At 31.0% G+C, this 13,572-nt stretch overlaps 2 protein-coding genes across 10 annotated transcripts in view; one reads left to right on the forward strand and one right to left on the reverse strand.

The window, feature by feature from the left end:
* The window catches only part of Fstl5 (follistatin-like 5), a 39,656-nt gene extending 27,444 nt beyond the window's left edge, over positions 1–12,212 (reverse strand). Inside the window, exon 1 of one of the 3 annotated variants that reach the window (XM_070296636.1) lies at positions 11,650–11,742. The gene's annotated coding sequence lies outside the window, so the exon portion shown is untranslated. Of the gene's footprint in view, positions 1–11,635 lie in introns of all 3 variants that reach the window. The other 2 variants (XM_070296635.1, XM_070296634.1) reach the window with 2 other exon arrangements.
* Positions 1,197–8,605, forward strand: LOC138933085 (acyl-CoA Delta(11) desaturase). Of its 7 annotated transcripts, XM_070295557.1 has the most exons (9): positions 1,221–1,267; positions 1,350–1,413; positions 2,252–2,394; positions 3,070–3,225; positions 5,230–5,463; positions 6,088–6,218; positions 6,399–6,604; positions 7,249–7,431; positions 8,122–8,605. In XM_070295557.1, the coding sequence occupies exons 5-9, from the start codon at positions 5,232–5,234 to the stop codon at positions 8,399–8,401; spliced, it is 1,032 nt and encodes a 343-aa protein (XP_070151658.1). In that variant the 5' UTR covers positions 1,221–1,267; positions 1,350–1,413; positions 2,252–2,394; positions 3,070–3,225; positions 5,230–5,231; the 3' UTR covers positions 8,402–8,605. The 7 variants fall into 7 exon arrangements, with proteins under 7 accessions (XP_070151664.1, XP_070151658.1, XP_070151661.1 ...); XM_070295563.1 differs by having other exon boundaries at positions 1,197–1,413; positions 5,230–5,382; XM_070295560.1 differs by lacking the exon at positions 2,252–2,394.
* Positions 12,213–13,572: the final 1,360 nt, after the last annotated feature.

The following is a 13,572-nucleotide window of genomic DNA, read 5'->3' on the forward strand; positions in this document are numbered from 1 at the left end:
GTTGAGCACGCGTGACGCTCGCAAATGCTTTTTATTGCAGGTATTACCAGCCAATTATGCTGTCGCTTCATCTTGCCGGCTGTGATACCGGTTTATTTGTGGAATGAAATCAGGACTATAAACATAAGCGCTGTGTTTCTCTCTGTGTTACATGTTTTCCGTCAATAATTTCGTTCACATATTGGGAAATCGACCGTACAAAAGATACATAAAGACTCTCTGGATTCGTGTTTGTACGATTGTCATCGATCAGTACAGTGTTCGGATCGTATTCAGATATAAAAATAGGGAAGTATCAATATTTATTACAAAAGAATATAGAACTTTTCGATGTGACATTTAAAATAAATTTAAGTGGAATGATCGATATTTTTGGATAAATGCAGAAATTTTCTAATGATAAAATTATTAATATCGTTTCATCCTAATTGCCACCTCGATTAAATAAGTTAGATTTATATACATAAAGAAAGTGATTGATCGTAGACATCTCATATATCATGTAAATTAAAGATTGCAGTGAAAATTTGAGTTGAAAATATATTTAATGTAATTTGCTTGCTTCACAATTTACTTCACTAACTTTCCCGATCAACAGATATGATTAATCTTGTGATCTTTTTAAGACTGCAAGTTTCTAGCTTAAATTCTCGATTTACTCACTAATTCTGTTAATTATATTTATTCTTATTACTATGAATAGCAAAATGCGCGAATAGCAAGAATTTTAGAAAACCGAATTTAATTTTTTCGAATTAGTTTCCTCAAAAACAAAAACACATGTTTTAACGATTGCAAATAAAATGCAGTAATGGATAATAAATTAATTTTTATTACTTGATAGAATTATAATAAATCAGGCATATTTATATAAACATAATACAGTTTTAAAAAACGCATTCTAATTTTTATTTTATGTATACTTGATAATCGTTTCTTCTTTCGTAAAAAAAGAATCAATTATTGTAAGAAATAAAACATTTTCTGTGAATCTCAAGATTTTCTTAAATTCATATATATTTTAAAATAAAGCAAGTATATATTAATTATTATTTTATGAGATTAATCTCATTTATCAAAGAGAATTTTTATATACAAAAATATCGCAATAGATAGAAATTGTAAGATATTATGTTGATTAAATAATCTGCTAATCTGAGATTTCGCAGTAGAAGAGTTTGTTTGGGAATAAGCAAAAAAACACTCCCTGTTTTGTTGCAGAAATTTTAAGGCAACGGGAGAATTTAATGATATGCTATTAGCGAGGGTTGGCACAATTACCATTATTGTTTGGAAAACTATATAATGCCACGCAGCTAGACTTATATCGTCTCAATCCGCTTTTATAGATTACATGGCCTGATTGGGATTGACATATAATCTGAAGACATCGAGATTCGAAATGATTGACAGGTTTTGTATGGAAAAAGGTGACAGATCTCTCGAGATCAAATGCAAAACAAATATCTCTGAAATATATAGCTGCTATTGAATAAAAAAATAAAAAAGAGAAAAAGAGAAATAAAAAGAACTGACACGTGCTGACTGATACGCTATTGTTAGGATTTTCTTTGTCATGATATAACTGAGTTTTTGGTATAATATTTATTTATTGTTATAAATGTAAATGCAAAATGATTTTTTAGAAACTTTAATTATTAAAACATACAAAACTTTTTTTATTAAGCTGTTTTTACGATAATAAAAAATATTTTACGACAAAATAACAAATAATATGTTAGTTACTAAAATTATTATTGAATTTTAAAATCCTCACTTTTAACTACGAATATACTAGATGGTTAATATCCTTTGTCATGTTTCGCACACAAGTTTCTGCAAAATTTTTATCCCGGATTTTAAGCGCTGCGAAATTTTAGCGAAGGCTTTGTCGGTCAACGATTTATATAAACGCCCTACATACTCAAAGTCACGTATCATCGATAAAAAAAGAAAGGGAGATACCAGAAAAGTGTTATCGATTCGGATAGCTTGACATCGCGTCATTTTATGCGGGGGTTAAATTTAGTATTTATCATCACATACATATATTGTATAGAGTATTCTGTATAGAGAGAGAGAGAGAGAGAGAGAGTCTATATACAGGGTAACATTTGTGCGACTTCCCTTTACGCGTATATCTAACCACGTATCTATTTATATATACAACCGGAACATGTAAAGGGCTCGAATATATATTTATCCTCTATGCGAACATACATTATAAATATTTTGTCTATTTTTGTCATAGCGTATCGATCATTCTAATGTCGTTGTGTAAATATTCCTGCATTTCACGATGCGCGACAGCGTCGGAAATCTGGGACGAGAAAAAGAATCTCGACAATGGCTGCAGGCTGCACATGTGGTCTGCATATATAAGAACGATTGATGGTAATGCGCGCTCATGATTATTCAATTTGCACGTTTTATTTATTTGTGTTTTTTGCGAGAAATGTAAAGTGAAACGAAATTGTTGAATCGTTCGATAAATATCAAAAATTTGTTAAACAATATATTTTATATGTCAGCGAGAATGCATGTAAGATATGATTTAACAAAAATCACGATTTTATTCATCTTTTTTATGTTATAAAATAAGGTTTGAAAGAGAAAAAGTTTATAATTTAATGTAATGCGTTAAAAAGCATATATAAAGAACATTTTTTATATTCTATATAATTTCTCTATCTCATTTCAATTTAAATTCAATATATTGAAAATTGTAAGTAGAATATTTAACTACATATCGTATTTTTTTTTTCTTTATCTTTAAACAAAAATTTTACTTACCTTTGACCACAGTTTTTTGAACTGTTCTACTGTGCGGCCTGAATTATAATATCATTGCATCGCGTAGATGCGATATGTTGACACACATGACCGATGTGACAAAGAGTCATAGCAAACGTTTATTAGAAATTGAGAGAGTATAGGAAGTCGAGAACAAGCGAAAGTTTCAAGGGAAGGAGTTGGTATACATATTTTACGCTGAAACAAAACCGCTGTTCCGCGAATCACGACGTGATTCCCCTTTCTCGATATATTATATTTTAATACTTCGGATAGATCGGCATCGGGGAGCTCCTTATAAACATCGGGCTACCATATGTTATGCAGTGGAAAAGGATGAGAAGTAGTGCGGCGCACATCGGTCTTCCATTCTTATTTAGTTCGTTCGATAGCAGCTCGAGACACACATTTGCATACATCGAATCGACCACAGTAAGTGTCACAGTCATTGGTTCGTATAATTATATCAATATAAGTTATCGCATGAGGTTCTTAAACGAGAAATAGAATGGCGCTTTATAAGCGCAGTATGATTTTTTTGTGGCTATTAATTAAATTATTAAATTATGAATGGCATGCATTTTCAAAATCGAAAAAGACGCAACGCGAAATCGACGACGTCAATGAAACACGCGACGTAACTTTGGTAAACGTATCTCGCGACGATCTTTCTCGAGCCAAATAAAAAGATGCGAGTATATCGTTTTTCATTTTCACACTCTCAGAAAGAATTTCTGATAACGAGACAAAAAATATTCTTGACATATTTAATCGTATCACAACCTTATGCGGTATAAAAATAAAACAATTTTAAAATTAAATCAATAATTCCTTTTCTTCTCTCTCTTGAATTAAATAAGATTGTCTTACTATCTTGAGACAAGAGTAACATATACAAATCTAAGCTTATATATTCTTGCATTTAGAATAACTTGATGTTAGATCGCTACAAAATTTCCATCTTCATCTTTGTGAGAAAATTAACGAGATAGCACCAAGAGCATTTTATTCTAGATTTAAGAATTTTCCATTTAAGATTAAAATATTCCTTTTTCAATAATAAATATGATTGTCGCTATATCGATCCTATTTTATGATACAATAGATTGAAGAGTAATAGCATTAGATCCGGAAATATTTTCTGTGTGGGTGCACGAATTAATTCGAATCGGTTCTCCTAATTCTCTTCTGGCAAAGATACTTTATGATATTGGAATTATATATTTGTTCTCTTGTTTCTATTATTGGTTGTGTTATTATTATTAGTCGTACTCTATTATTAAATTTTGATACTGAAACTGTGTAGTATGTATGCGTGTACAATCATGGGCAAATTTGGTTCCAATAAAATATTGGAAAGCGCAATGTCAACGTTACTTTCGGTTTTTTGCCTTGCAGCGATTTCATATAGCCATATCAAGAATTGTATCCTTTCCATTCATAAACTCTTTCTCTTTCTATCATTTTTTGAAGTGACATCCATAAAATATGAAAAATATAGGTAATTTAAAAATGTATTTACAATGCAATTAATTTGGTAAGAAAGGATCTTGTCACGTGTGTCGCATGTTAAAAGTGACTACACATTCATTATAATCTTCCCAATTATATAAATAACCTTCGCGAGGCAAGATTTCATAGATTTTTGCATAGACTTTCACCATGTACTTTAATAAAATTTGTATCCATTAAAAATTGTCTAACTGCATAACACGCTATTTCGATAGAAGTATATTATGTATCGTACATTAAAAATATATAATTGTGTGTGTATGATTTTATTGCAATATCATATATAATATCATATATAATAATAAAATTTTAAATTTTTAAGAAATTTTATTCTACTACTATTCTGTTCTTTTAATTAGTCATAGAAGGATTAATATAATAAAAGGAAAGAAAGATTGCAATTATAATATATCTTTGAGAAGTATTCTGTAATTTTTTATAATACAAAATTGTTCTTTTTCAAACCAGGCTTTTTAGCCATTGTGTTTCAATCATCATACATAAAATGCGTTACGATCACAAAGAATGTAGCTTCATTGAAACGTAACGCATCTTTGATAAATAATTCACTTTTACTTTCACGAGAAACTCAGTCAAACACGTGTCAGCGAGAAAGATCGGCCGGAGAGGCGTAACGTGCAATTATCTTGACTGCGAATGTTGATTACGTTTTCATGTTTTGCACTGAAATGCTAATCACGTCTTGTCGTGAAAGATAGCTACGAATGCTGGAGTTTCACTTATACAAGGCTTGATTTGTTAATCGCGAGCGAGATCGTTTTATAATGAAATTGATATGAATTTTGCTCGTAACATTTGCGTGTAAGTTTGTATTAAATAATATAGTTAATGTAACTGGATTGTGAAAATTGATTGCCTTTACGATAATTTGAATCGTTTAACTCTTTAAATATTTTGTTCCAGTAATGTACAGTTCAACGGTAGTCGAATACGAGGATAATAAAAGCCGAAAGTTGACGCAGTCGGATACGGAGGATGGGAAAAATTCGATTCTCGATCAACCGCCAAAAGAGAACATACCAGCGGAACAACCATTAATTTGGCGTAATATTATTGGTATCTCTGCTCTCCATGTCATTACGATCTATTTATTTGTCACGCGATATAATGAGGCAAAATTTTGGACCTGGATATTTGGTACGTTTTGTTAAATCATAAAATTAATTCTTCAATAAAACTCGTCATAGCACAAAGTGCATTGGAATTTATAAAGAAATACATATCGTAATTTTTTGTAAAATCTGAAATCAATCTTATTGAGTGCTTTCAAATCTTAACAAGCAAGATTTATATTAAAATAAACGCGCTTGCTTCCACGCAAACACAAAAATTTAATAAAGAATAAAACTATATATTTATATTATATATCAAAATTATATTTTCTTTATTTGCATATTTTGTGCTTAATTTATGAAAATTTCTTATTTTCGTTTATTTATAAATTTAAAACACATTTAATATTTGGAAACATTTTTTTCATCCTTAACCAGTTTCACTGGATCCGAGATTCAATATTTTATGCCTCAAAATTGGAAAGAATAAATAATTTTGTATTAATCATCGACCCCAAAAATATGGGTGTATCAAGTCATTATCAGTTTTGGCATTTTTTTTTCGCCTATATATGAGTCATTACTAGTGAAAATATTTCACAGTTAATATTTCACATTTAGCTAATTGAGAATGAACAACACATATTTTGTTTAAAATGATAAAGAACAAAGTTCGACGTTGCTTTCTCATTTCATTTCTCGTCTTCAGAAATATCATATGGAATACTTGGTGCTTTGGGTGTAACGGCAGGCGCTCATCGTTTTTGGGCACATAGGAGTTATAGCGCAAAACTACCACTCAAAATTCTGCTCTCTTATTTGTACTGCATGGCCGGACAGGTAAGACCATGAAATAGTCGCCGATATAATTACCCAATCAATTAATTAAATGAAATGAATATAATACGGGAAATGGGGTTGCGATGGACACTGCAGAATATATTATTGGTTGCACAGAATCTATAAGAATATAATTTGTGCGATTTTGAAAAATTCTACAGATTATTTTCTATTTAACAGACTCATCTGACTAAATGGATTCGCGTCCATCGAACGCATCATAGATACACGGATACATCCGCGGATCCACATAACTCTAATCGCGGCTTCTTCTTCTCGCATGTCGGCTGGTTAATGATGAAGCATCATCCGGCAGTTAAAGAATATGGAAAAAACGTGAATATGAGCGATATCGCTGCCGATCCTGTGATACGTTTTTTCGACAAGTGAGTTTAACATTTCAGCATATTTGAAACGATGATCACGAATTATGATAAAGCACAGAAAATATAATAGTTGAGTGATCAAAATACGGCAATTGAATCTAATTGATTGAATCTACAGGCATATATCGATCAGTTTCAATTTTATCAAATTATGTCGCGTTACAATTTAATCTTTCAAATGTATTTAATAATATTTATTTTTTAACAAATCATTCTCTCTCTCTCTCTCTCTCTCTCTCTCTCTCTCTGTATTATATCAATTTGAATTAATACTTAAAGTAAAGAAAAAGATACTCGAAGATGATTAAAGGATATATGATTTTAATTCAAATCGTATAAAGAAGAAATAGAATTTTATCCAAAAATTCGGAAAAAATCCGTAAAAAATTGCGACCATTGCTGGAGTTAAATTGCTTGCATGATCGTTTAGTAATGAGAAATGGTCTGTGTGATGTTAATGACACTGAATATGAGAGAGATTAAAAAGAATCAATCGCGCGAGAAATCTCATCAGGACGGCAATTTTTAATTTGATTTATAGATCGTGTCGTTGATTTATAATAGTGGAAGAAGAAATTCTATTATATACATTAAATATTAAACAAACGTATTAAACAATTTCACAATTAAGCTTTATATTACAGATATTATCCGCCAATTATGTTGTCGCTATGCTTTGTTTTACCGATTCTGATACCTGTATATATTTGGAACGAAACCTGGATAATAAGTATAGCTGCTACGATTACCCGTTACATATTTATGTTGAATGCAGCTTTTGCTGTCAACAGTTTCGCTCATTTATGTGGCACTCGACCGTATAACAGGTATATATTAATCTTTTCGATTCACATTTGCGCGATCGTCATTACAATCAATCAGTATATCGTTCGAATTGTATTGCTCAAGTATAAGCTGAAAAGTACCATAATTTGTCTCATAGAAAATTAGAAATGTTCTTTTTAAATAAGATATTTAATATAAAAGTTAAATAAAAAATAATCAGCTCTCTTTGAATAAATTGGAGGCATTTCATGATAATGAAATAATTGATATTGCGCGCGATCGATACTCTTATTTAATAAATTTTAATTATTTTTAATAATTCTTATAATATTATTTTCTTTTACAATATAATTTTCTAATATTTCATTATATTATAAAAAAAGGAAAAAAATTGATACTTTAAGAGAAGTAAGATATTTTTTACAAACACACGCATAACACATTTTTGGTTTCTCTCTTAGATTTCTATATGCTTCTTAAAGTAAAGTATACACGTTGATCATGGGAAAGGTAAATTTACTAAAGGGAATTTCATACAGAGGTACTATAATAGAGATAGAAGTAAAATGTATTATTCCGCTTAAATAATCTGTTGCACGAGATTCAGAAGTTTGTTCGCGTACAGTCGATTCAGATCGAGCGCTATGTGTGTCTAACTGTATGTGTGTGTGTGTGTGTGTATTTGTGCGTGTGTGTAAAATTCCCTTATATTTCTCTGCTTCTTATCTTAGAAATCTTAAAGCAACAGAGAATCTAACGGTATCCATCGTGACTTTTGGTGAAGGTTGGCATAATTACCATCATTCCTTCCCGTGGGACTATAAGGCCGCGGAGCTAGGTTTGTATCGTGTAAATCTGACGACCGCCTTTATAGATTTCATGGCCTGGATAGGATTGGCGTACGATCTGAAGACGTCGAGTTTCGAAATAATCGATAGTTTGTGCACGAAAAAAGGTGACGGTACAGCCTCTCAAAATCGAACGCAAAGTAGATATACAGCTATTAAATAAAAAAAAAAAAAAAAGGAAAAACACAATCCAACGAGAAAATCAGAATAGATATATGGGTGTATTAATCTTCTTTTCTTCAACAATTTGGGAGAATTAATCTAACCGCTTTAGGTGCAAACAATGTGTGTATATTAAAGAAATTTATTAATTCGCATTATTATCCTATGAACTAATGAGACAATATACATAATTATTTTAGCTCTTTATCGTTACATTAAGATTTTTGATAATTATTTTTTTTTATATGCATATATTAAAGCCGATATAATTATATCTCTCGATATATTTTGGTCTGTATCTCATAAATCTAGTACGATGCGTTGACATATACAAATTCAAAACTGTGTATAAATAAATGCACTTTGTCATGTCGACATTCAATGGAATGTTATGCATTTGTTTACACGCATTTTATTTTTAATTTATTGAAATTATTAAAAAAGCATGTCAAACTACTATTGTGCTTAGCGCTCCCTTAACTGAGATATATACAATATATCAAAAGCTGATATCTCCTTTTTATAAATTAATATTACGTTCTGCTCTTTTCATTGAATGCAAATAATTTTTTTTCGACTATTCTACAGCTTTTCTCCCTCCACGTTTGTTTCATTAAATAAACAGGACTGTTTTATATTCTATTGTATAATTTTCGAATTATAGAAATATATATGTGTTACAACCTCGGTGGAATACATTATCTCTTGAACAGAATATTACTGCCTTTAAATAGATTATCTGCTTTGAATTTTCGTGGATGATGTGCATTGTTTAATTACATTCGTGGGAATTAATAATCTCTCGTACGTGAAATGTATAAAATATATGTGGAAATAAATGAGAATTAATAATATAGATTCATAATTTCACATATGGGCATAGAAAAAATAATATGAGTATGTAAAAAATTGATTATTCTTTTCAAAATTAAATAAAGTTAAAAATAAAACTTGTTAGAATATAGTAACTTCTAGCAATGTTTCAAGTGTGTGTATATTGTTGCATAATCCTAATTATTTTATATATGAATACTTATACATTACAACTGTATAACTAGTAGATATTTTATAAAAATATCTATAAATATTATATATGTATATATATATATATACATATATACATATATATCTTTTCTTTTATATAATAGCGGATTAAAGAATAAACTGATAATTTAAAGTGTAATAATTTTTCTTAATAAATTAAATTAAGTATTACTTGTATATATATATATATGTATGTGTGTGTGTGTTTATTATATTATTAAATAAAAATAGAACATATATATTAAATAAAAATAGAAGTTTTTAAGATTTTGTTTGTATCTTTTTTTTATGTATATGTATATGTATATTTTATTTATAATTTTATTTAATTTATAATTTCTTTCTAAAATTATAGTTAAGACGGAGATTATATAATATTTTTAGTAATAAGTTATCTATCATAGTTAGCTATTATATAATAATTTCAGCATTCAGTTTATAGTGCGAAATACTCATAGCTAATTGCGTTAGTTGATTCATATTTATATACAGAATTTTAAATTTTATGTATATATCGTCGATTTTGAAATATTTCACGTTTAATTTTATTATATCAACTTGCGGATATCCATTATGATCGCGAAATGATAACGAAAGGTTTAATTAGAAGTAAAATACATAAATTTTTCTTACTCTGATATTGTGGGGGAAAAAAAAAAAATTTTTACTATAAAAAAATTTCATTGGAATTCGAAACCCGTATTTTTATTACGAGTATTTAAACGGTTACTACGTTTCGCTGTGTACCATAGTCTCGCGTGAATTTTTACCCCGACCCTATAACGCGAAATTTTAAGCGCCGTGGAATTTTAATGAAGGCTTTGTCATACACGATACGTATATACGGATAGTATCACACGAACGGGGCACGCGACCTCTGTGGTCAACGCGATTTATATATGAACGCCCTATATACGCGCAAAGTCACGTTTTGCCGATGAAAAAAGAACGAGAGACGCCAGAAAAGTGTTATCGATCCGGATACCCTGACGTTTCACCCGGGGGTTAAATTTAGTATTTATCATCACGTATTCCGTCGAGTCTCTCTACAGGTAGCGCCTGCGCGACTCGGCCGTGTCACCCCATTACGCGCAACCCTATACGCGCGTATATATATGCATGTATATGCCTATGTTTTCTATTTATACGGCCGGCATGTAGCCGGCCCAACATATTTACCCTCTACGCGAAGACGTATTACGAACATTTGTCTATTTTTGTCATAGCAACCCGTCGTGTATCGATCATTCTAACGTTTCTGTAAATGTGGTCGCGATAGTCCACAGCGTCGAAAATCTAGGACGAGAAAAAAAACTTTTTTCTCTACGATGACGGTTATACATGTTGCACATATAAATGCACTGCTTGATTAATAATAATATTAGCTTTCGCAATTACTCGATCTGCACGTTTTGTTCGCGTCTTTGCGAATTGTGAAAGCTGGGTATTTTCATGATCGCTCTACCCAAAATAATTTCGATATATATATATATATATATATATATATATATATATATATGTGTGTGTGTGTGTGTGTGTGTGTGTGTGTGTGTATATATATGTATGTATATGTATGTATGTATATTTGCGAGATAAATTTATATGTTTTAATCATTGAATTTGATTACATTTAATTTATTTAATTTAATTAATTGAATTTTATAGAGTATTTTGTCAGATAATAATAATTAAATATATAATTATACATACCTTATTATATTTTATACTATAAAGTATTAGAAGCTAAGATTTCTAATTCTATTTCATGCATAAATGTGATTTTATATAAGCTATAAAGTAAAATCATATATATTTATAATTTTCCAACAATTATTTCCAGTTTTGTTAAGATGTCATAAAATTTTACAAAATATTTCTGTTGTATCTAAAATTTGAGAAGAGAATGCAAGGAATGACAAAACGATTTAAGCAAGATTTTGGAATTTCTATGCTATGCGCGGAGATAAAATCTCTTTAATGCGGCAGCTACATTTACTGCTGAAAATCTTTCGGAAGGAACGCAAATTATTTTTCTCCTTCTCTTTAAAAACATTTAATGGAAAAAATTATTCGAGACACCCATATTATATCTCACGAGGATACTAAATTCATTGGATCTGCGTTAAATGAATCCGAGATTAAAAACAATCGATGGAAACGCATTACGAAGAGTCCAAGCAACTCGACTCACCCCGTGTTACTGACCTGACCAATTTTAGTTCCGTCAGGATAATACCCTCGCCGCCACCGCAGTAAACACACCACCCGCCACTTTCGCTCCCACGACACTGTGTTCGATTACGTTCACGCAGCCTGGATTTTAACGTCTACGCCGGTAGTGGTGGTGACTCATCCCCCGAAGGGCAAGAGTTGAGTTTAGTCTGGCTGGATTGGAGCGAGATCGTGACTTGGACTGTACGCGACTTCCCGAGGATACGGTTAAAGCTGCGACACGTAAATCATCGAGAATACATTCCGTTCTTCATCGATCGAGAGACAAAGCGATCGCGATGATAATTGAACATCACATTCGTAGAAATAAATAGAAATATTTAGCGGATCTCTGTAAGAGCTGGGTAGAATTGGATAAACAAACGAGCGGATATGCAGGCCGGCGATCGTAAACAGAGGGGTGAATATACCACGCGTTTTCGCTCCGGTGCGTCTTTACGACACGTATGCGTGCGCGTGTATACACGTGCGAGTACGGAGGTACGAGAGAGGTCTTTTAACCGCGACGATGGTTTAGGGTGTACTGAAACGTTACCCCCGGAGAGGATCGGCGTAGTGTCTAATCCAACATTACCTAACCACGTATAGCAAGGATGCCATGGAAACGGCACGTTTGCGCCTGCGTTGCGTCGTCGTCCTCGTCGTCGTAGATCGACTTAAACTTTTTTGGCAATTTTGCCGGTTACTTTGGAGAGAACTCGCAATAAAAGCCGCTATTAATTCTCTATAAGTGTCGCGCCGAGGTAAGAGAGTAGGGGTAATTTGTCGCCCTCGAGGAAACGCGATTGGTGCGGGTTGAACCCCGGCTGGAAAGAATGGCAATTGCGAAGATGTGGAACAAATATTGTAGCAAATCGTCGATTGTATAAGATCTTTTATTAATACTGTGTTACATCTATTTGATTAAAAATAATGGATTTTTTTTATCGCTGTAGCGATACAGATCTCGATAAACGAAGAAAATACGGGGGGAAAAAACAGTTTATAAATCATTCTGTTCTCGTTTCTTATTTCGATAGTACGCTATTTCGCTTATCTCTGTTATGGGAAAACTCGCGTGTTTACTAAATGTCAGATTTTTGACAGCATCCTTGATTGAAGCGACATCTCCTATCGATATCGCTTGCACCCTCTTGTTTTATTTAAGGATCAATATAGTTTCAGTTTCAGACGAGTGTAAATGTAACATTAAAAGCATTGTAATTGTTTTTCGTATGTAATTTAATATAGAACAATATAAAATTTAAATGCATCTCTAAGAAAATGTATTTTGACAAGAAATTATTGATTTTTCTTCTATTTTTATTTATAATTCTATCAAAAAGCTTTTAATATCAAATACAAATAAATTATGAATATAAATGGGGAGAGAAATTTACTTGTCAGATCCGCGTGTTTGTTTTATCGTAACAAATCACATTATCAAAACGTAATGATATCAATCTAATTATAACGTTTGTATTACGGCTCGCTGATAAACTGATAACGCGATGCTACCGTTTTACCTCTCGAGTAAATAGTTTAGAGTAATATCGGTCCAATGGATTGCGATATTAATTTTTCCAATTTTTTGTAATGCATAAAAAAGCGGACAATAATTTCAATTCTAATTTTAAATCTAGAAGAATGCAATAAATTAAAATAATATTAAAAAGACAAAAATGATTTTTTATACAAATTAATTATTTATTAAATTAATAAGATGTATTTTTTTAGATAGTACTTTAATCGTGATACCGCTAGATCGATATTACAAATTCTAAGGATTAAAGTCCTCTAGTTCTGGCTTAAAATTAGAGAGAGGAGAATATTGATGTTACCGACAGCTTTGAATCATTTGATATACATATTTAAATAAATAGTTGAATATTTAACTTATATATAATTAAATTTTAG

This window comes from Polyergus mexicanus, unplaced genomic scaffold, assembly GCF_030449975.1.
Source record: "Polyergus mexicanus isolate NDT 795.1 unplaced genomic scaffold, iyPolMexi1.0 SCAF_5, whole genome shotgun sequence".
Classification (NCBI taxonomy): Eukaryota; Metazoa; Arthropoda; class Insecta; order Hymenoptera; family Formicidae; genus Polyergus; species Polyergus mexicanus.

Bases quoted from the DNA above. Each gene is read 5' to 3' on its own strand.
- LOC138933085 (XM_070295564.1), top strand. From the start codon at position 1,403: ATGATTGACAGGTTTTGTATGGAAAAAG. The intron at 6,219-6,398 runs GTAAGACCATGA...TCTATTTAACAG, and splicing joins TGTACTGCATGGCCGGACAG to ACTCATCTGACTAAATGGAT. The intron at 7,432-8,121 runs GTATATATTAAT...TTCTTATCTTAG, and splicing joins GGCACTCGACCGTATAACAG to AAATCTTAAAGCAACAGAGA.